Source organism: Panicum hallii, chromosome 6, assembly GCF_002211085.1.
Source record: "Panicum hallii strain FIL2 chromosome 6, PHallii_v3.1, whole genome shotgun sequence".
In the NCBI taxonomy this organism is placed as follows: domain Eukaryota; kingdom Viridiplantae; phylum Streptophyta; class Magnoliopsida; order Poales; family Poaceae; genus Panicum; species Panicum hallii.
Window position 1 is genome coordinate 41,237,222 of NC_038047.1, and position 22,128 is coordinate 41,259,349.

The window sequence follows — 22,128 nt, forward strand, 5'->3', positions numbered from 1 at the left end:
TGGCACATTCCTCGTTACAAATACTACCTCATACATACAATATCTCTTCAGTTCGGTGAATCATAGATGTTTCCTAGAACAAAACCGGGATTAGCTAGGGGAATGGGTTTCCTTTGCCGCAGGATCTTCTCCAATAAAAGGCAGAGCTCATGCAGCATTTTTTTAAAAAAAATAAGAGAGGAAAGGGTCTACCAACAGCAGATTAAAACCATTGCATCCATGTTTCCATGCCTTGATGAACATGCAGAATGGAAGTGTGATCCAGTAGAGGTTTTAGGTTGATATTGACAGGCGTCAATAAATATAATCTTCGTATCCTCCTGGTCCAAGTGATCATATATACATCCAATTCGAGCTGCTAGATGGAAATAATTGTTGCCTCTCGTGTACGCGTGTAGTGCCACTAAACGGGATGGTGCACACGTACTACATACCTGCTCCATGTGTAAAGTCTGCAGAAGAAGACGATCATCCATCTCCAAGCGTCGTCCTCCTGCTCCAAGCGATCCTTACCGCCGGATGGCGGCCGTGGCCTGCCCTGCCTCTCGTACTGTAGCGTGCCTTGATTGCTGAAGCTTCTACAGATGATGGTAACTGAACTTTGAGAGTGAAGATGACCCACAGAACGAACACTACTGCAAAGCCTGAGCTGTGATCACGTACGGAAACAGATGCCAGGCGCCTGGAGTTTTCACTGCGGTTTTCGTGGCCGTTGTTTGTCTGACCGGAACCGCATCGACCTGGCGCATCACGCAGCCCATGCAGGCCTGCGCCGACCGCGATGGGAGGAAGAGGATGTCATGGTGATGCCAGAAATGCTGACATGCTGGCACGCTGGCTATGTCTTTGCGTAGGTACGCGCCAAATTTGCTCCGGGTTTCTGATGAGCTATTTATTTCCAACAGATAGAGAGAGAGAGAGAGGTATATGGATAGACAGATAGATATAGGTACGTAGAGCAAAGTGCGTTGGAGCCTGTGAAGATGTAAATATTTGGTTTTGCAATACCCAAGTTGCCCTTCTTGTTCTTTTAAAAGTGAGCAACTAGTGATGATTCTCGGGAACTAGAAAAAATGATAAAATTATAATAAGAAATGTAAACAAAAATGATAATTATAATAAATGAGTAGCCGCTGCAAGGTTTCCTTGATTCCCTCAGTGCTTTTACGAGTGACTGATGGTCATCGGTCTTTTTTATGTTTTTCTCGAATAGTCAGGATTTTTTTAGCTTAATTGAGGCAATTCCTGAGGCTTATTTATCAAGTGACTGATGTTTTTTTTGGAAAATATTGGTTGGAGATTTTTTGTAGCCAATTTTTTTCTATCCTAGGAAATGTCCAAATTAGACTCGAAAAATCTTGGCTACTTGATAAAAAAATTGTCCAAAGAAAATAATGCTCGGTTCTTTGAAAATAACACTTGGAAAGTTTTTGATATCATGAAGTGGGTAGGGGTTACAAAGAATTAATGATCATGACGATTGGTCCGCTATTCTATTTAAACGCCACTCTCTTCGTCTAGAGATCCCACTTGAGCACTCGGTGACCACGACTATTTTTTGCTAGCATGTTCTTCTTCCACCTCTCGACGCTACCGGTGGCTTGACCTTCCACCCCCCGCCCGCCGGCCGCCGCCTAGCTCAACCATCACCCTCCCCGGCTGTACCGGGGCAATTTGGGTAATTTATCATGGATCGATTCTAGTATCTATGCTAAAACCATGCCATCTACTCATCGCCATCAACCTTCCTTCCCAATTGGCCTCAATTGTCATCTCTTGTAGCCACACAAGACGAACTGAGCATGCTCCTCGGCGACTGATCCTGCTAATGGGTGGTTGCTCGCCATCGACCTTTCCTTTAAATTTGCCTCCATTATCACATCGTGTAGCTACATCAAGGCAATTTAAAAGGCTCGTCGTCGATCTACTTGCTACCAGTGCCACAATTGTAACGATGATTGCTCATCATCGACCCTCTCCCTCCACCTATATGGACTCCTCGAGTCGTCAATCCAACATCACCCTTCGAATCTTATGACTCCTTTGTCATGATGTGATATTCTCTCTAGCGCCATGCTGCTCCTATGTGGATCTTGGAGTCGAGCTTGGTAAACGCTCGGATGGGCTTGAACAACACAGATCTCAATGCAGATATGATGCCAACAGATCTCGATGCGGATACGATGGCAAGATGCGATACTGTATGCTTTCCTCCGCCAACAGGTATTTTTTTGATCCTTTTGATACCGAAATACTATTTATGTATAGTTTTTACTAATATCCAGAATCAGAATTTTCCCCAGATACGCAATATAAATTATTCTGACCGTTGCATCAACCAGGATGCACAAAGCTGTATCCGCGTGATGAAAAACTATTTATTGCATTAACTACATTCCTCCAAAATCATACCTTTCTCTCGCACACATTCTTTCGATTCAATTGAAACCACCCTAGGCATCCCCAATTCATTTTCGAATTTCAAATACAGATCAGCAAGTCTTCTGCCAGTTCGAAATCTTATCGATCCATGCATATTAACAAATCACATACTAAGGTAGGCTGACAAGATTGCATTAAAAACCATACTGTAGTTTGCTCCGATCCAGTTGATACAGGCTGCAGGCCGTGCATAACGCTCGCCCATCAGCCTTGGCCTCTCATCCAGCCCAGTCCACGGCGTCTATATATACACACATCCATCCACGGCTCCACGCAGCCTCTTGGACACACAGCACATACACCAACCACCACCGCCTCCTCCTCCCTCTCTCCAAGAACACCCGAGGTGACGTCCGCCTCCGCCCAACTATCCTTACTCCGATCAGGTGGGTTACAATCGAATGCATGTGCTCTTGTGTGATGTTCTTTGCATGCATGCCCGAGAATCGGAAGGTTTTTGGCTATCATGGCGATTCCTGGAGCTGAGAGCCTGAAAATTGAAATGTGGGTGCATGTGCCGTTAGCGCCGCGCATGGATCGGCGGGGGGACAGGAAGCGCGCGCGGGAGGGGGAGCAGGAGGCGCCGGCGCCGGGGAGGACGAAGGGGCTGCAGGCGGAGGACGCGGCGGTGGTGGCCTTGTTCGAGGAGGCGGCCGCCGCCGCGGCGGCGCTCACGCTGGCGGACGGCGGTGAGGGCGCGTGGCAGCGCCCCGCGGGGGTGTTCGATCTCCCGTGGCAGAAGTGCGGCGGCGGGCTCGGCGACGGGGCCGCGTCCGCCGTGGGCGGCGGCCCCGGGTGGGAGCTCCGCGACGTGTTCTACCGGTCGCTCGTGGACGGGGGCGCGGCGGCGATCGGGGTGCCCGGCGACCGCCTCTCCCCGCCGCCCAGCAAGCAGGCGCTCTTCGACGACGTGGACGCGTGGCTCGCCGCGGCCGGCGACGGCGAGGTGGACCCGCTCTGGCGCTCCGTGCTCGAGGGGCCCAGGCCCGCCGCGTGACGGGCAACGTGCCGAGTCGCCAGGTGCCGCGGGCCCCACCTGGCGGTGAGGGACAGGGAGGGATGCTAGAAGCGATAGATGGCGACGCGGATACAGTTGAACGAGAAAGCAATAGTTTTTGTTGTTTCCTCGCTTTCTGTGATACAATTTCGAATTTAGAATTTTAGTTTTCTAGGGCTGGGCTTTATTTACAGCCCCATAGTCCCAGATAGAGAGATAGATGGGAAAAGAATTTAAGAATGTTTGTGGTTGCTAATTACTGCGTATCAAGAAACTTGGGGGAAATGGAAGAATGTTTTTTAATCGATGTGTGCAATCGACAAATTTTGAGAAAAGCTCACTGGATCATAACCACTACGAAAATCAATCACTGAATTAGTTGGCGTGATCTGGTGACGCCCCTGTTGAACTAGCCATCATGGGCTGGCACTAGCCTTGTCCATTTCAGCAAAATTAACCGTTTGCTCTATTTCGGAAATTGAAAATTCCTGCAAAACTATTTGCCATTTTACTAACCGTTCTAGGATTTTCACCTTTTTGTCTCAGTCTCCCTGCTCTGAAATAGCTAGCTAAATGTGAACGAATGACGGATCTTACATACATCTTCCTTTCTTATTTTGCTTCGAGGTAGGTGGCAGATAGTTTCCAAGGCAAAGATTTTTATTGCTATTTTTCTCAAAAGGACGGAAAAAGATTTGATACAAGTTTTATTAGAAGAAGAAAAATAAAGAAAATACTACCTCTCATCTAAATAATAGATCGTTTTGGTAAATCTAGGTACATAGATTTTACTATGTATCTAGACATACGCTATACGTGCATGGATGTATCTAGATTTCTTTAAATCGATATATAATTTGAGCGAAGAGAGCAAGTGTTTGTCCAGTTTTTTGAGTGGAAACCGGGCTTAAAAACCATACAACAGGGAGGAGCACCACGTTTTCCCCGCAACCTCCGACCAACGGTTTATACAGCTAAAAAACTTTTTGCCATGCATATTTGATCGAGTCGGTTAAGCTCTTCATGCAATGCATGCAAGTGCAAGCTGGATGATGCAAACGCATGCCGGATCACAGCATCAGTTCCCATCGTTTTTGCCCCAGTTTGCCTGAGAATATTGGACGATAGATAACTGTTCTGCCCTACCTTTTCTTCACACAATCCGCACAAAGTGCCGCGAATGCTAAAAATTGCACAGAAGCTCCGCCGTGGAAACGTGGCGGGCCCACCAATAGGACCCAACGCCGGTGTCGCTCTGGGGGAAGAGTGAAGCCTGTTGGGCCAGCCCAGCACGCGTTACAGAGGAGCGAAGGCCCAGCCAATGCTGACCAAGTAACCAACCCAAGTGGCCATAAGATGGCTAATTGTTATTACTCGATGAATGATACTTCCTTTTCAAATTATAAATTATTTTGATAAATTTTAATATATAAATTTTACTATACATCTAAATATATATACATTGTATCTACATACGTAACAAAAAATTATATATCTTGATGTGCCAAAACGAACTATAATTTGGAATGGAGAAAGTACACTTAAGTCACTGTTGCAAATGAATATAAACATATACCACTTGATTTCAACTGCGAAAACCAAATGAAGCACAAGATAATTTGGATGGTTCATTCTTCTTTTTCTTGCGAGGAGGATGGTTTATTCTTAAAACAAAGTTGGATGATTTATCATTTGATCAATCTAGACTCGCACTAAGACATATGACATAGATTAGTCAGCAAATGATGTGGCTAAATATTGGTTAGTCAGATGATTATGTAGCCTAAATCACTATTAGATACCTCTCTGTTCCAAATTATGACTACATTTAGGTGTATAACAAAATTTATGAATTTAGAAAAACTAAAACGACTAATAATTTAAAATGACTAATAATTTGAAAGTAGTATTAAATCGTTATTGAACTTAAGTCGAAGATAATTAGTGCACGGTTTAGTTAGTTGAACCTCTCGATCTTTCCTGTACGGAGCAGATGTGGGACTGGGACGGATGTCACGCTCGCTTCCCCTACAACGCACGCGCTCGCCCACCCGGTGACACGTGGCGGCCTCTCACTCCGCCTGACGCCCTGTGCAGTGAGCACGAAGCGCTTTCGGAGGCGGCGGACTGAAGCCGCGGCGCGGGCGCCGTCTCCGGCGAGCACCCGTCCAAGGCGGCCATGGCGGTGCCCGCGGCGCGGCGGTGCCGGTGGCGGAGGTGGAGGTGCCGGCCCCAGGACGTGGTGCTGGCTCTGCTCCTCGCCTCGGTGCTCGCGCCCCTCGCGCTCTACAGCGGCGCCCCCTTCTCCGGCCCCCTCCGTACGATTCCCTGATCCGCTCCCCCTCCCCCGTTCCCCAATCCCCACTGCCCCCTATGCGTCCTCCCTGACGAAATTGCTTGCGATCTCGGTGCTCGCAGTGACCGGGAGGCGCGCGCTCCGCCGTGATCCGTCCAACTCGGTACGGCCGCGTTCGGCATCCCCCTACCTGTTTGTTTCAATCAGGCTTCTGGACACGAACTGAATCGGCGATCTCGACGTGTTTCTTTTCGTAGGTCGCTCGGAATGAGAGGAGCAAGCGGCTACACGCGCTGGCGCAGGTGATTTCATTGTACTCTGCTTAGATTATAGATGCTTCCATTTGCAGTTGTATAAGATTGGAATTTGAAGGCGCTGTGTCGAACTGCTCTGCAGGACACATTCGGTACGGTGGTGAAAGAGCCTGTACAGACGGTTGCATCTGCCATCGGCGCCCGGGACAAGGATGGCGTGGTTGTTGCAGTGGATCATGGGACTCGATTGGGACAGGGTGTAGTTAGTCGGCAAAATGTTGATCGGAGAAGTGGTTCAGATAGATCAAGTGAATCCACGGTCAGCAAGGATAACGTACTGTGGAATGGAGAAGAGATGCAGGGGATGGAGTCAGAGGATGCAGTTAAGAGAGAGCACGATCATCGTGTTGCTCAGTTGGGAAAAGAGAGTGGCCATGCCAGTGATGTTGAAGCGATGCACCACAAAGCTGCTGTAATGCACGACACTGCTAATGCTTCATTGAAAAAGGTAAAAGAGAGTGAGCTATTGATTGATTGGAAAATATAAACTTGCGAACCGATCAAATTCATGTCCTAAGAGTTACATATATATATAGGCATTAAATTTCTGAACTATGAGATTTTGTAAGGTAGGATTCAATATAGAAATCTTAAGATATGCCTTTTCCATTTTCTAATGAGCAGATCATCCTAGGGCTAAAATCAGTAAGCTTTTTTTGCTACACTAGCGGCATAGTTGAATACACGGGATTCCATTGCAACACTGCTAGGTCCCGATAGTTGACAAATTTTGTCTTGGTGGAATCCTGCTGATAATTAATTCGTTCTTGCATCTGTTTTCCCTCTAGTGAGGTGATGTTTTACCTTTTCCCCTGTATATTCTTCAGGTTTAGTAAAACTATCTGTAACATCATTCTTTCGAATGCACCTTATATGTCTTGCTTTAGGTGCACAACTTTATGATGTTCTGCAGGCTGTAGTTGGTGCAGTCTGAACATGGTAGTTTCCCTCTTGTTTTCTTTCAAGGCTAAGTAGTTATTTAGTTGCTACTGGTTTAATTTTCCAGGAAATTTCTGCTGATAGATCATCTGAGCAATTTAGAGGTGGTACCTCAAAAGAGCCTGATGCAAAGGCAGTTAGCAGTAGTACTAGTCATCATACAAGTCAGCCAGATGCTATGATACGTGTCATCAAGAACCAATTAAGAACAGCAAAAACATATATTGGGCTCCTACCTTCTAGAGGCCGTCATGCTTTTGTTAGAGATCTCCGAAGAAAGATGAGGGATATCCAACAAGCACTTGGTGATGCAACAAGTGATAAGCGGTTACCAAAGAAGTACGTTTTCCTTCGTTGTATTGTAAAGTTCACCGTGGTATTTGCGATGATGATGATGGTGTATACCTAGTTGTTTGGGTTCCAATCAGAAGTGAACATCTCTTACCTGTTTACTTCAATTTGATTTTTTACACAGTGTCCATGGAAAGATTAGAGCAATGGAGTTGACATTAGCAAAGATCAAACAAGTACATGATAACTGTGCAGCTATTATTGATAAGCTACTAGCAACCCTTCATTCAACTGAAGATCAAGTTCAAGCTCAAAAGCAAAAGGCTAACTATGTAGCACAAATAGCAGCTAAGGCTATTCCAAAAAGGCTCTATTGTCTTGCACTGCGTCTTACAAATGAGTACTATTCTTCCAGCACCAACAAAAAGCAGTTTCCATATGAAGAAAGGTTTGAAGATCCAAAGCTACAGCACTATGCCTTATTCTCAGATAATGTACTGGCAGCTGCAGTGGTTGTGAACTCAACTCTTATAAATGCTAAGGTACAGTATTTGACATGTGAGAGAGTAGTGACTACAGCTATGAATCTCTGCGAATCAACATATAGTGCTGTATATATTGTAAGATTCAACGTTACTTCATTTGTACCACGTCGGCATGTGCTAACATTTTAACAAAAATCCAATGCAGAATCCAGCAAGCCATGTCTTCCATATCGTGACGGACAAACACAATTATGCTGCAATGAGAATGTGGTTCTTGGCAAATCCCATTGGAGAAACTGCTGTCCAGGTCCAGAACATTGCAGACTTTACATGGCTAAATTCGAGCTACAGTCCAGTTCTGAAGCAGCTGGAGTCCCATTTCATGATCAACTACTACTTCAATACCAATCAGGATAAGCTGGGTAAAAATCCGAAGTTCCAGAATCCCAAGTACCTGTCCATTCTCAACCATCTGAGGTTTTATCTTCCTGAGATCTTCCCGAAGCTTAGCAAGGTTCTATTTCTTGACGATGATATTGTAGTCCAGAAGGATTTAAGTTATCTTTGGTCTATAGATCTCAAGGGCAAAGTTAACGGCGCTGTCCATACCTGTGGAGAGACTTTCCATAGGTTTGATAGGTACCTTAACTTCTCAAATCCTCTAATCGCTAAGAAGTTTGATCGTCGTGCCTGCGGCTGGGCATACGGCATGAACATGTTCGATTTGTCTGAATGGAGGAAGCAGAATATTACTGGTGTCTACCACTACTGGCAGAATCTGGTGAGTATTCATAAGCTTATCAGTTACCAATAAAGTTCGTCGCAAAATTCTTGTTGCTGTAAGTGCTTGCAAATGATCAATAGTGGCTATGGCTGCTGGCTTGCTTTATTTTGCTACTTAACCCTTATTTTAAAGTATTTAACATAAGGACGACTATTTTTATACACACACGGGTAACCAGAAATTTGATTTTGGCATTGCTTAATCTTGTATTAGTTTCTTATCTTATCGTATTTGCTTAGGACATGGAATCTCATTTCTGCAGAACGCAAACAGGCAATTGTGGAAGTTAGGAACACTTCCTGCTGGTCTTGTCACATTCTGGAACCACACATTCCCCCTGGATCGCTCATGGCATCTCTTGGGTCTCGGGTACAAGCCGAACGTCAACCAAAGGGATATCGAGCGCGCAGCAGCTATACACTACAACGGGAATCGAAAACCTTGGCTTGAGATTGGGCTGCCAGTATACCGCCAATTCTGGTCCAAGTATGTAAATTTTGATAATGTTTGTCTACGCGAGTGCAACATAAACCCGTGAGATGTTGCTTCTAGCGCTGTAGAGTAGTTCTCTATTTTTTTTTTGTATCGATGTATAATAAGTGATGTAGATAGCCTATTTTCGTTGGTCAGGTGTCACGGCCATAAATCATAGTACAAGTCATAGCAGGCTGTAGAATAAGATATCTGATAGAGTTATGTTGAGCTGTTCTGATCCTTTTGGTCTAATCCTACTAATGGAGTGACGGTAATGCTGCAGTCACGGGGGTGTATTGTGTAGGGGTAACAATATAGCTCTGCTTTTATCTGTTCTTTTTCCTAACAAAATCAAAGAGATTGAGTCGATCCCGATCCGTCCGTATTCGCCTCCTTGGCGCTCAAGTTTGCTATGACCCCCGGCGTATGTCCCGCCATCCCGGCCACGCACACCCTTCGTGCACCGGAAGCGGGAGAGCCCGATCCAGATCAGCGAGGGGCGGCAAGCTCTGCACAGGCAATGGCGGCGACGGCAGCAGGGGCGGCGCCTGGCGACCGCGACGAAGCTACAGCCGCGGTTGTGGACGAGGGCTGGAACCTCCCTACGGACGTCTTCGTGGAGATCCTGCTGCTCCTCCCGGCGACCAGGCGGTGGCGGCGCCGCATCGTGTGCCGGCACTGGCGCGACGTCATCCACGAGCGGACGCCGGCGCCGGAGCGGTGGAGCCAGCCCCTGGCGCTCGTCTTCTTCCAGAACTACGAGGGGCTGAGGGAAGTGTCGGCCTCCGCGTTCGTCATCGGCGACACCGCCGCGGGAGGGCGCGGCAGAGAGCTGTGGAGGAGCCAGACGGTCCCCCCGGCGGTCCTCCACCGCCACCCGAAGAGATGGTGGAAGGGCGTCGACGCGTTCGACACGATGATGCTCGGCACCTGCAACAGGCTGCGGTGCCTGTGCGACAACACCAGGCCCGGCGGCGCCATCTCCCTGCTCAACCCGGCAACCGGCGAGGCGCTGACGCTCCCGCCGCTGCCGGGCTCCGCGCAGTGGGTGTGGTGGGGGATGCAGATGTCGAGCTGGCACGATGCCTACACCTTCGCGTACGAGCCGATGACGGAGCAGTACAAGGTCGTGCACCTCCCGTGCTACCTCGATCGGAGCGGCGGGTTCAACGCGGCGCAGGTGTTCGCGCTGGGGAAGGCGGCGGCGGTGCCGCGGTCGTGGTGCGATGCGCCGACCCCCGGCGCGAGCTGCTGTCTCGACGCCGGCGTCGTCAGCGTCGACGGCGTGGCGTACTGGCTAACCAAGGGCGCCGAGCGCGTCGTGTCGTTCGACGTCAGGGAGGAGCGGGTCACGTCCACCAGGGCGCTGCCGGCGCAGCCCAGGCGGCGCTACAGCTGGCACCTGGCGGAGGTGCACGGGCGGCTGGGCCTCGTCTCCTCCAGCGACCTCTGGGTGACGCCGGAGAAGGTCGACGTCTGGGTCCTAGATCGGCAGGGGTGGAGCCGCCGGCGCGGGGTGCAGCTGAACGACGGGCTGCGGCACCTGACAGCGCGTCCGCACTTCGCGCACGGCGACTACGTCGTCACCGGAAAAGGGGGGCAGGTGTTCGAGCACAGGCTGGGGAGCACGGGGATGTGTGGAAAAAATATACATAAACCATCAACTATTTATGCAATTATTTATGGTGGGCTACTTCATCTTAAAACTATAAAATCAATAAAATCAAATATTCTACCCCTAAATTTTCCAAAACCGATTAAATAATCTTCAAGTGGTTTGGACGGGTGTTTTACTGGCACAATTTTGTCTTTTTTATATTTATTTCCGCTGAATCTTTAAAAAATCATAGTAAATTATATAAAAAATCATAAAATAGAATTATTGAACTCTACGTGAGTAGATCTAAATAATTAAGATATAATATAGTATTCTTTAGTACAAAGTTTTTGCTGTAGCTTTATATCTATGCTTTTTTAATTAATTGAAATAATTCATAGCTGCAGCTATGGTCCAATTGTGGTGAAATTTTTATGGTTGATAAATTATTATATGCTTGAATTGTAGTAAAAATTTCATACTCATTGGATCATGTATAACCTAGTTATAGATAAAGCATAGATTCGAAGCATAGATTTAACAAGCATAAATCTAAATAAATCTATAACTAAGTTATACATGCTCCAATGAGTATGAAATTTTTACCAAAATTCAAGCATACAATAATTTTCGCATCATAAAAAATTCACCACAATTGTACCATAGAAGCTGCAGTTATGAATTATTCCAATTAATTATAGAAAAGCATAGATCTAAAGCTACAGCAAAAACTTTATACTAAATAATACCATATTATATATTCACTGTGTAGATCTACTCATGTAGAGTCCAACAAAATTGGATTTTATATTTTATAATTTTTCTGTGATTTACTATATTTTTTCAAAGATTCAGCGAAAATAAATAAAAAAGAAAAAGATAAAATCGTGCCACTGTAGCAAAACCATCGTCCGAAATCATTTGGGGGTTATTTGACCGGTTTTGGAAAGCTCAGGAGGCAGAATATCCGATTTTTATAATTTGAGGGTGAAGCAGTCCACCATGAATAGTTATAGGGTTATGTAGACTTTTTCCGGGGAGGTGGTGCGGCGGCGAGGTGCGGTCAGTGCGGATCAAGGAGAGCACACCAGAGGTGGCGGTGTCAGAGAGAAGACGCTAGGGGTGGCTGTGTCCGACCTATTTGGCGGCGGCTGCGTGTGCGGCATGTTCGCCTACATCAAGATCAAGGAGCCCTTGAGTGTTTACAACCCACAAGCTTCTTAACTGATGAAGATTTGCGCCTCTGCGTTACAATTGCGACGAATCGTGCAACGAATCAAGAATTTCGCCTTGTAGTTTATTATTGATTCGTCGCAATTGCCATCAAATCTTTGATCGCAATTTGCTCCCTTAATAGTTTTTTTACACGAGGAAAGCCCCATTTCCATTAGCAGAATGGAAATACCGGATTGTTCAGAAACAGGAGGGGGGGGGGGGCTAAGGGGAGGCCCTAACCTGATTCAGACTAGGACTCCTAGGGTGAATATAGCTAAGATTCCCAGGCAACTCATCAGTCTTACGGCAAACGGCCCAAAGAGCCAACAAAACACACAGCCAAAAAGGATTACAGAAATCATAAAAGGAAAAGAAAGCCTGCTGACGACAACCCAAATGTATTGATGAGCTTCTTCCCAGCATTTTAGCAGCCAACTGAGCCTGTTACAGAAATCATAAAAGTTCACGTTATGAAGTCTAATTGTTTTTGAAGGGAAATCGTAATTGTTAGTAAGTGCTTTTAGATACGGCTCATATTGTTGGATTAATTGTTGGCCAAAGCGTGAACTTGAACGTCCAAACTATCCCTCATAAAAATGAACATAAGCATTTTTAAAAGAAATTTTTTTACTGTTTCTATAGGGCAGTTTTTATGTTATTTTTATTTATTTTAGGGGAGTGATAATTGATAATATTAGGATTATTCAAGGTGCTGAGCTTGGGAACAGATAGTATCAACTATCAAGCTGAATATTGACAGGCTGAACTCAAGTTTGTAATTGTATTTTACTTTTTTGGGGGTGTGCTGTACTGCTGTGTGCCTGTGTCCTCTCCTCCGGGAGGGGATTGCGCCGCGCCGCGACTGGCCAGCAGGTCTCGGCGATGACAGCCGGTTCTTTCATCCGCGAACAGTCGGCAATGGCTCCTGAGTCTCGGCGTAGGCAAAAGTCACGAGCCCGCCGCCAGGTACCTCGCTCATGAGGAGCTCTGCCGCCTCCGACGGCCCGTCGTCGCCGTCCGTGCAGCCGCCCACCTTGCGCCGGTACAGCCGGCTCCCGTCCCACAACGTGCTCAAGACGTACTCGCCGTGCGTCAGGTGTGGCCTCATGAGGATCCGGCCGGTCTCGAAGAGGCTGTACCTCCGGCTCCACCGCGGCCACTCCCCGCCGCCGCCGTCCAGGACCCACACCTCGACGCCCCCGGCTCGTAGCGCGGCACCGCGACGGCCAGGGCCAGCCTCGCGTGGACGTTCGTCAGCTTTCACGAACGTCCTGACCGTGGCGTCCAAGGGGTGGGAGCAGAAGCACGTGTACGCGCACAGGATGCGCGGCGAGGTGCGGTCCGTGCGGATCGGGGAGCCGGCGGCGGCGGCGGCTTACTTCAAGAACGGCTCCTACCTTCGGACGTTCGCCTACGTCGAGACCACGGAGCCGTTGAGTGTTTACAAGATTGATCATCGCAGGAGCCGAGGAGGCTACATCCCAGTGCAGCCTCTAAGTACATTTAAGTTCGCGAATGAAATAAGATCACCAATGCAAAGTTTTATTTCATGATTTTATAGACTAATCATATCATTTAATTGTAAGGCATATGATTGGATGCAATTTTTGCATAAAATGAAAGTTTATAGCTGCCAATGAAAGTTTTAAAAAAATTTATAGTCTTGGAAATTGGAAATAGTGTATACACTAACTACTTTCCTCTCTTTATTCATAATTATCTTGTCGTGTCATCGCAAATGTTGACATATTATTGTATTTAATGCGCATAAAATATTTATGAAATTTATGCTGGGATTAGCCTCGTTGATCATTCTCCTTGCCTGTAAATTTTGCAGAAGTCCCAATAGCAAATTGCTTGGACAGTTTACCTGAAAAATTGTGAAACGTTATTGGATATATTCATCTGAATGTCCTGAATTCTTGCTCCAAGCAAGCCTTCTGAAACCGCGGCTGAATCAATGTCGAGTTATCAGCAACTAAACGCTCACGCTGCGGTTTAATTCCAAGAATGAAAGATTTAACGCTGCTCCATCCATGATCCATCGATCTCCCTCGCTTCTACAAATGGTGAGCCGTTCCCTCCTGCGGCCCTCGTCCAAGAAAGCAGCGCGTCGGCACAGCTACCGCGGCGATGACGAACGGTCCGTCGCCCTACTGCCGCGGCGTCCTCCTCGTCCTCGCCGTTGCGCACGCCGCGGCGGCAGCGGCGGCGGCCGCCACGACGGGCGCCCCAGCGGAGGCGCCTGCGCGCGCGCGCCAGCTGCTCCTGCCCCGGGAGTCCAGCCTGCCGCCCCCGATCGTGCCGACGGCCGCGGCCGCCTGCTCGCAGTCCGTCCTGGAGGCGTCCCTCCCCTGCGCGCGCGACGTCCTCGAGACGCTCGTCTTCAAGACCGTGCGCCTCAGCGCGGACTGCTGCCGCGTGCTCGCCGGGGTCGGCGAGGAGTGCGTCGCCGCCGTGCTCTCCGGCGGCTCCTTGGGCCCCGCGCTGCTTCCCGTCGTCAACGGCATCTGCGGCTTGGTCGCCAGCATTGGCTAGCTACCGGTGTTCACCAGATTTGAAGCCCTCGCATTCATGGAGCCTTGTTTTTCTCTTGCTGCGACGGATGTTAAGCATGCTCGTTCTAAAATATAGTAATTTTTAAATCTAATTAAAATCAAATATTTTCACTTTTATCAAAAATATCTTCAAAAAAAGTAATTTTAAATGAAACAATTACATATTGTGATAGTTGATTTTATTATAAATCAACTAATATTATTTTTATATTATCAATTTTTATGGTTTTTTATCATCTATCGTCAGTGTTCAAAAAGTTTGACTTAATTTTTTAAAAAAATAGACAGAGGTAGTAGTTTTCTGTTTGGTGGATAATAAGTTGATTTTATACGTCGGTAGCTTCAACCTTAGCCTTGAACGAGAGAGATGCTATATTTCACTTACATGATTTTTTTTACAACCAACTATACTCATCGTTCATTTTCATCGGAGGATCAATCCCGCGCTAAGGGTCTGTTTGGATCCAACGGAAAGAGAAAGAGAAAGAGCAAAACTTTTGCTCTTTTGCACTTTTTTTGCACTTTTGGATCCAAACACCCCAAAGTGCAAAAGGGCAAATGCTACCGTAATTTTGCTAATTATGGATTAATTAGGCTTAATAGATTCATCTCGTCATTTAGTCCTCATCTATGTAATTAGTTTTTTAATTAAACTATATTTAATACTTCTAATTAGCGTCCAAACATCTGATGTGACAGGAGCAAAAATTTTACCATTTACCCTTTTGCCATTTGCCCTTGGATCCAAACATAGCCTAAATTCATTCCTCATCACGCTCCATTGTTCCCCACCCTTCACCGGCCTCGACGACGACTACCACCACCGCCAATGCTAACTGTACAGCTATCGCTCTTACCCCATCTTGCACCGTGTTATGACTAGCCGTGTTGATACCACCTTACCATACCTTCATATATCCTTTTGACTGCCAAGTCAATCCGTCCCTTAAAACCTTCTTCTAAACATACCATCACCCTGAAAACACCAACCTCTGCCTTAGTCTATTTTGTGAGCTGTCCAACTAAAATATTTTGTCAAAGATCAAGGCACTCGAAAGGACCAATACCTTCAACTGATTTGTCTTCATCCAACTTCATCCCTATTTTTCATACTCTATCTTAGTCTATTTTGAGTGTCACTAAATATGATGCCACATAAGCATATCTAATGATATAGCACTACTGCCCTAGAGTTAGGAAGAGAGAAGACATGTGTGCATCTAGATAAAATTCTACAAATTGAAAGCCGTTCCACACTTGCATTATTAAAAGTTTACTTCACCAAATAATTCTCTAAATCCTATTTATCTCGTATCAAATGCTATGACCACCTATAAGATAATTAAACAATATTATACATTCGGAAGATTTTTTTCATCCATTTACTCAAAATTATATAGATATATATATACAAGCCCTGAGAATAAAATCAGCTTCGTATGTAAAACAATAATTCCATTTACTCAACACTGTATATTCAATGTCACTCTTAGCAACGACAGAATAAAGTTATATAGACAAGCTTTGTTTTCTCAGAAAATATGTACTGCTTAATATCAAGAAAAGTTAAAATAATTAATAATTTAGGATGGGGAGTAAGCAGAGAACTGGGAAAAGTCACGAGGAGTATGTATATCGTGCACGTGTCTGCCTGCGCCACACGCAAGCCGCGCACCCACCGGCGACCACTCCGCCGCCGCGCTGGGCTGCGCTGTTCGCGAAAGCAAGTCCTTAATTAATTAAACTCGAGAATTATTTATCCGGACAGCGACGCCCATCACCTCCCTCTCCCCTCCTCCCCTTCCCCCCGGCATCGGCGGAGCCAGGCCACCTCCACCCAATCCGCCACTCCCTCACTCCCCCCACCCCCGAAACCCTAGGAATGGAGCCCAAATCCAACACCCCGCCGCCGGCCCCCGTCATGGGCGCGCCCGTCGCGTACCCTCCGCCGCCCGGCGCCGCCTACGCCGCGGGGCCCTACGCCCACGCGCCGGCGGCCGCGCTCTACCCGCCGCCGCCGCCGCCGCCCCCTCCGCACCCCTCCGCCGCGGCGGCGCAGCAGCAGCAGCTGGGCCCCGCGGCGCAGCAGCAGCTGAACCTGTTCTGGGCGGAGCAGTTCCGCGAGGTCGAGGCCACCACCGACTTCAAGAACCACAACCTGCCCCTGGCGCGCATCAAGAAGATCATGAAGGCGGACGAGGACGTCCGCATGATCGCCGCCGAGGCGCCCGTCGTCTTCGCCCGCGCCTGCGAGATGTTCATCCTCGAGCTCACGCACCGCGGCTGGGCGCACGCCGAGGAGAACAAGCGCCGCACGCTGCAGAAGTCCGACATCGCCGCCGCCGTCGCGCGCACCGAGGTCTTCGACTTCCTCGTCGACATCGTGCCGCGGGACGAGGCCAAGGACGCCGAGGCCGCCGCGGCCGCCGGCATGGGGGCCGGGATCCCGCACCCCACCGCCGGCATGCCCGCCGCCGACCCCATGGGCTACTACTACGTCCAGCCGCAGTAACCGATTTCCATTCCTTATCTCCCTTTAATCTTAGCTTCGGTCGAGCCTTGCGAGTTTTAGTAAATTATTACTGAGAGTGCGCTCTTGTTCCCCCTGTTCTGTTGTTGCCGCCTAATAACTCTAAGATGGCGTGATGATCATCTGATGTGCCCCCTCTTGAGTACTCCAAGTTATTTGATTTCAGATTTGGGAGAGATGAGTTATCATAATTGAGAGAGGGACTGAGGGAGGCTGTGTGATGGTGATGGTTCATGCGTGCGTAACTGATACTCCTTCCATAATTATTAATCGTGTGCCACTCTCTGATTATTGTTATGCTTCATCGTGTCCAACTCCAACTGCCGTGAAATGTTTTATTACTATATCCTAAAGTTATGATTGCATTGACCTATTATGTTCTTCAGATCTTTCCCCCTTATAGGTTAGAAATGCAATGTCTGTCAGTTGTAGCCCAGCAGTGTTTAGTGTAATTTCAAGCTGATCAAGTACAATCATTTGGTTGTTTCGCGGTGCATAACGGATGTCATGTTTCCTCTTGGCAGTTGGCACAACTTCAGGAAAGTGTTGTTTACGGAATTTTCAGAATATGAATGTATGAACGTATGTCCTGTTTCTCAGGCCAGTGTTCTTTGCCAAATTTCCAGAGTAGGGACATGCTGTTCTTTGTGGACCTTGCAGTGCTCCTTGCAACGGCTGTTATGCAAGCTCCAGCATTTGTTTTTTTAAAAAATGTCCAGCATTTGCCTTTGGGAAGCAAACTTCCCAACATTTCCTGTAGGTTTATGGGTGATTCTGTTCATACTTATTTTTTAAGTTGATGTCTCTCTGATTCTTCAGGGTATTTGGATGAAATGACTTGTTTCTGAACAAATAACCAACGGTTCCTGATAGTTTATTTGGGTAACCGTTCACTGTATAGCCAGTAACCATTTTGTAAAACATTTTCCTACTGAATACTCCAAGCTTCCAATATCCATGGTTTACTTTGGCTCTATGTATTACTCTGAATATATACTGCTACACTGGATTTGGTGTGCTGAAATGGGGGGTGGGGGGTATTTTTATTTTGCTCAAGTTGGTTTTGTAACTTGTGCGCATCTTAAGCTAAGCATGTGCTGCAAACAAACACGCAATTGTTTTAGTTGCTTATTTATGGAGTAATCATGACTAGCACTAGCATTCGACCGTTCACGTGGTACCTCTCACTGTCAGAGCTGTTTAATCTAATTGATTGCACTTTCAGATTGTTGAACGATTATCAGAGCATAGAAATTTCATTTTCAAACGCCTTAAACCCATGTACTTGGTGCTGCTGCTCCATTGATTTGTAATACATATTTAAATCCAGGTACTTGGCTTGCAGCAATTTTTTGTGCAGCACTAATGGAGGATGGTAAAATGTGATGCTGTCATGGAATTTCTGCATCTAGAAAAGAGTACATTTTTTTGTCATAAGCTAAGGCTTATAGAAGTTTTGAGGCACTAGGGCATGTTTGTCATAAGCTAAGGCTCGTAGAAAGTGTAGCCGATTTAATTTGTGGTTTAAAGTGTGAGAACTGAGAACCCTGAACAAGGGGGGCATATGCAGGCAAGATCACTGGGGTATGTATTTGAATGGGCCGAAAATGCATAAAATTTCCATGCTAGAAGGCCCAACAAGACACTAAGCGTTCTCATGCCAGAATACCAACTGAAGCTCCAGCTACCGTAAAAATGACTACAAAGAATGTGCCCTTTCATCATTTCAGGGCAGGGGAAAACAATCTACGATGTTATCATCATCTCCCTCGGCTCGGTCTCTTCTGCATGGGAGCACAAGCAGTGATCTGTCCCCGATGCAGCGACGAACACTCTGCAGTTCCCCTCTTCCGTTGTCCCAGATCTGCCGAAGAAGCCGGCGATCCTGCAAAGCAAGCAGGCAGAACTGCGTCAAGAACAACATTTCGTTCATGTACAGCTCGATTCCAAAATTTACTAGCACTGAATTGCACAAAACGCGTCATGCTAACTAAAAGTTCTCGCCTCTCTGTCACTACGTTCTTGAATTTTCCTTTAAAATTTGACGAAAACTTGACAGCAATCGAACTTGCAACTTAAAAAGGAATGGAAATCGGAACAGACTGGGTAGATTCAGAACTCACTCAGCACTTCGGCGTCCATCCTATGCGCAGAGGATGAACTTGCCGGAGGGCAACGCCGCGGCCGCGACGGCGAGCAGGCAGGCTGTGACGACGTTCTGCTGGCACCACCGGAGCGGCGCCCACGCGCCGGTGCCCTCGACGCTGGCGCACTTGGCCCTCGTCACCCCGTACTGCGGCTCCTTGGACAGGTCGAACGCGGCGCCCTTCATGCGCAGCTCCTGCACGGCGCGGGCCAGCGCGCGCGCGTCGCCGCGCTCCCGGCGCAGCCGCGCCGCGGCGCGCCAGTAGGCGCAGACCCGGAGCTGCACGGCCGCGGCGAGGGCGAGGGAGGCCGCCAGGGACAGCGACGACGGCGCCCACCACCTCCTGCACGCGGCGCTCGCCGGGCCGGCTGCGGCCGAGGAGGCGGAGGCGGCCACGGACGCGGCGAAGAGGACCGCGAGTGAGAGGCCGTGGAAGGCGAGGAACGCCGCGCAGAGGTAGAAGGCGTCCCGTCGTGCCGCGTCCATGCGCGCCTCCAGCGCGCACGCGCGGCGGCCCAGGCGGTCCTCCTCCCGCTGCCACAGCTTGAGCAGGAGCAGGTGCCCCGCGCTCGTCGCGATCTCCCCGAGCGGGTGGGCTCCGCCCGCCGCCGCCTTCTCAAGGGACCCGGCTGCCTCCGCCTCGCCCCCGTCGACGGACACCGGGATCTCCACGATGTGGGCGTCGTTCTTGGCCGGCTCCGCCATGACAGCAAAGGTTTCTTGGCTTCTTGTCCGAGAACGGATCTTTGTGGGGAGGAAACAGGGAAAGAGACGATCTCTTGGGGAAAGATCTGAGTTCGATGTGAGATTGGAGTCGGGAAAGGGAAGCAGAGATGGTAAGGCGAGGGTCGAAGCACGATGATCTCTGGGTTGGGTGGTTGCGCGCGGCGCGGCGCTGCGGCTTAAGGCAAGGAGGATTGTGCTGCGTCCAACGGTCGGGTGGCCGAGCGCTTTTGCGAGGGAGGAGGCAGGCAACGGTCAGATCCTGTGCGGGCCTGGAACTTTCGTCGGATCGCAAAGGGCCTGAGGAGCTGGGCCACAAAGCGCAGCAGCAGGCCCATGTCCAAAACAAATGGCCCAAAACTCGAGCGCTGCAGATTCGAGAGGACAGAGGAGGATATCAAGCGCGCGTCACCAGCATCCGACGACGCGCTCGGCGTGCGCGGCGGATGACCCCCGGCGACACCACGATGCTGCGGGCACGGCGGATGTCACGGCCAGGATAATATTCTCCGGCGGGCCCTCATCAAACGCATCGGCACCCGGCAACACGCCGCGCCGGGCATCTCGTGGCCGCTCCGTTATCTGTCATCGTCAACCTCCACGGCGAGCACCGCTGGCATCTCGAACGCTGGCAGGCCGTCGTGCAGGTGCCGGGCAACAAGGGCAGGTGATTCCCGGCCTCGCGATAGACCGTCTATAAGTATCCGCCTGCCGGGCCGCCTTGTTACCTCACAAGAACGGGGGACGTAGCTCGACTCCGCTTCCGGATCCATGGCGCGCTTCGCAGCCGTTCTCCTCGCCGCCGCCGCCGCCACCCTGCTAGCGGTAATGACAGGGGAATCCACTGGTCAATGCACGCGCTTTAATCATCTGCCTGGTCATATAGTTCAAACACATGACTAGAAAGAATGACGGGTCTCTTCTCCTCTGGTTCAGGCTGGACAGCTGACCCATGCGGTGCCGTCGACGGCCGGGGTTTTCTGGCGCGCCGTCCTGCCGAGCTCCGCCGTGCCGGACGCCGTTCTCCAGCTCCTCCGCCCCGGTCGGTTATCCTCTCCTTCCGTTGATTTTACCTGACCGCCGGCATCAGACACGGATGCGCGCCTGAAGTGAAGGGAACGTGCACGGTTCATGGTCATGGTCTCGTGGATGGTGCAGGGACTGCAGGCAACAACTTCGTAAGCGAAGCCGAGGCAGATGGCGCGGGTGCACCGAACCTTCCGTTCGATTACCAGAACTACGAGCGCTCGTCGGCGCCGTACGGCTACGACTACAAACCCTCGTCGGCGCCGTACGGCTACGACTACAAGGCGCCGAGCGAGGGCGGCGAGGCGGCGCCCGGCGAGCATCACCACGCGGGCCGCGGGGAGGCGGCCACGACGACGACGGTGTTCTTCCACGAGGAGGCGGTGCGCGTGGGCGAGCGCCTGCGGTTCCGCTTCCCGGCCGCGGCGCCCGCCGCGCTCGGCTTCCTGCCGCGCCACGTCGCGGACGCCATCCCGTTCACGACGCCGGCGCTGCCGTCCATCCTCGCGCTGCTCGGCGTCGCCCCGGGCACCGCCCAGGCCGCCGCCATGGCGGAGACACTGCGCACGTGCGAGTCGCCCCCGCTCGCCGGGGAGGCCAAGTTCTGCGCCACGTCGCTGGAGGCCCTGGTCGAGCGCGCCATGGAGGCGCTCCGCACGCGCCGCGTCCGGGCGGTGACCTCCACGCTGCCCCGCGCCGGCGCGCCGCTGCAGCAGTACACCGTCCGCGCCGTGCGCCCCGTCGACGGCGCCAGCTTCGTGGCGTGCCACGACGAGGCGTACCCGTACACCGTGTACCGGTGCCACAGCACCGGCCCGGCCAGGGCGTACATGGTGGAGATGGAGGGCGCCCGCGAGGGCGCGGTCACCGTGGCCACCGTCTGCCACACCGACACGTCGCGGTGGAACCCGGAGCACGTCTCCTTCAAGCTCCTCGGCACCAAGCCCGGCGGCGCGCCGATCTGCCACCTCATGCCGTACGGGCACATAATCTGGGCCAAGAGCGTGAAGCGCTCGCCGGCTTAAGGAGCGGAGCACCATTCTTCCGTAGCATTTCTGATTGATGCGGTATCTATTTATGTGGTGTTGTTCATGCCACCTAGTCTCCTCCTGTACCTCTGCGGTTCCTGGTCACTAGTCTGCAATAAAAGGACTAATTGTGCTTTGTGTTTACATGAACACTTCATATTACCCTACTGCTAAGCCAGGAACACAGTACCACACTATAATCTGCATATTCGTAAACGTGTGACACTATTGACAAAGAACTGAAACTGAATAGGCAAAGGAACCACAAATGATTGTTACAAAA

General features: G+C 49.7%; 6 protein-coding genes across 6 annotated transcripts; 5 read left to right on the forward strand and 1 right to left on the reverse strand.

Annotated features, from left to right (window-relative positions):
• The first annotated feature begins 2,659 nt into the window (after nt 1-2,659).
• LOC112898516 lies at nt 2,660-3,611 on the forward strand. Its single transcript, XM_025966857.1, has one exon. The coding sequence runs from the start codon at nt 2,909-2,911 to the stop codon at nt 3,437-3,439; it is 531 nt and encodes a 176-aa protein (XP_025822642.1). The 5' UTR covers nt 2,660-2,908; the 3' UTR covers nt 3,440-3,611.
• A 1,892-nt stretch (nt 3,612-5,503) lies between these two features.
• Nucleotides 5,504-9,286, forward strand: LOC112897213 (probable galacturonosyltransferase 4). The gene is made up of 8 exons (XM_025965458.1): nt 5,504-5,757; nt 5,858-5,898; nt 5,993-6,037; nt 6,132-6,497; nt 7,056-7,327; nt 7,464-7,821; nt 7,970-8,545; nt 8,811-9,286. The coding sequence occupies exons 1-8, from the start codon at nt 5,619-5,621 to the stop codon at nt 9,084-9,086; spliced, it is 2,073 nt and encodes a 690-aa protein (XP_025821243.1). The 5' UTR covers nt 5,504-5,618; the 3' UTR covers nt 9,087-9,286.
• A 256-nt stretch (nt 9,287-9,542) lies between these two features.
• LOC112898321 lies at nt 9,543-10,787 on the forward strand. The gene has a single exon (XM_025966666.1). The coding sequence runs from the start codon at nt 9,543-9,545 to the stop codon at nt 10,785-10,787; it is 1,245 nt and encodes a 414-aa protein (XP_025822451.1).
• Nucleotides 10,788-16,173: 5,386 nt separating this feature from the next.
• LOC112897097 (nuclear transcription factor Y subunit C-6-like) lies at nt 16,174-17,226 on the forward strand. The gene has a single exon (XM_025965296.1). It carries the CDS (start codon nt 16,275-16,277, stop codon nt 16,902-16,904), a length of 630 nt encoding a protein of 209 aa, XP_025821081.1. The 5' UTR covers nt 16,174-16,274; the 3' UTR covers nt 16,905-17,226.
• Nucleotides 17,227-18,487: 1,261 nt separating this feature from the next.
• LOC112896470 lies at nt 18,488-19,800 on the reverse strand. The gene is made up of 2 exons (XM_025964442.1): nt 19,046-19,800; nt 18,488-18,807 (listed from the first exon to the last, which is right to left on the reverse strand). The coding sequence occupies exon 1, from the start codon at nt 19,771-19,773 to the stop codon at nt 19,066-19,068; it is 708 nt and encodes a 235-aa protein (XP_025820227.1). The 5' UTR covers nt 19,774-19,800; the 3' UTR covers nt 18,488-18,807; nt 19,046-19,065.
• A 719-nt stretch (nt 19,801-20,519) lies between these two features.
• LOC112896469 (protein RAFTIN 1A-like) lies at nt 20,520-21,974 on the forward strand. Its single transcript, XM_025964441.1, has 3 exons — nt 20,520-20,616; nt 20,728-20,833; nt 20,950-21,974. Exons 1-3 carry the CDS (start codon nt 20,563-20,565, stop codon nt 21,840-21,842), a joined length of 1,053 nt encoding a protein of 350 aa, XP_025820226.1. The 5' UTR covers nt 20,520-20,562; the 3' UTR covers nt 21,843-21,974.
• Nucleotides 21,975-22,128: the final 154 nt, after the last annotated feature.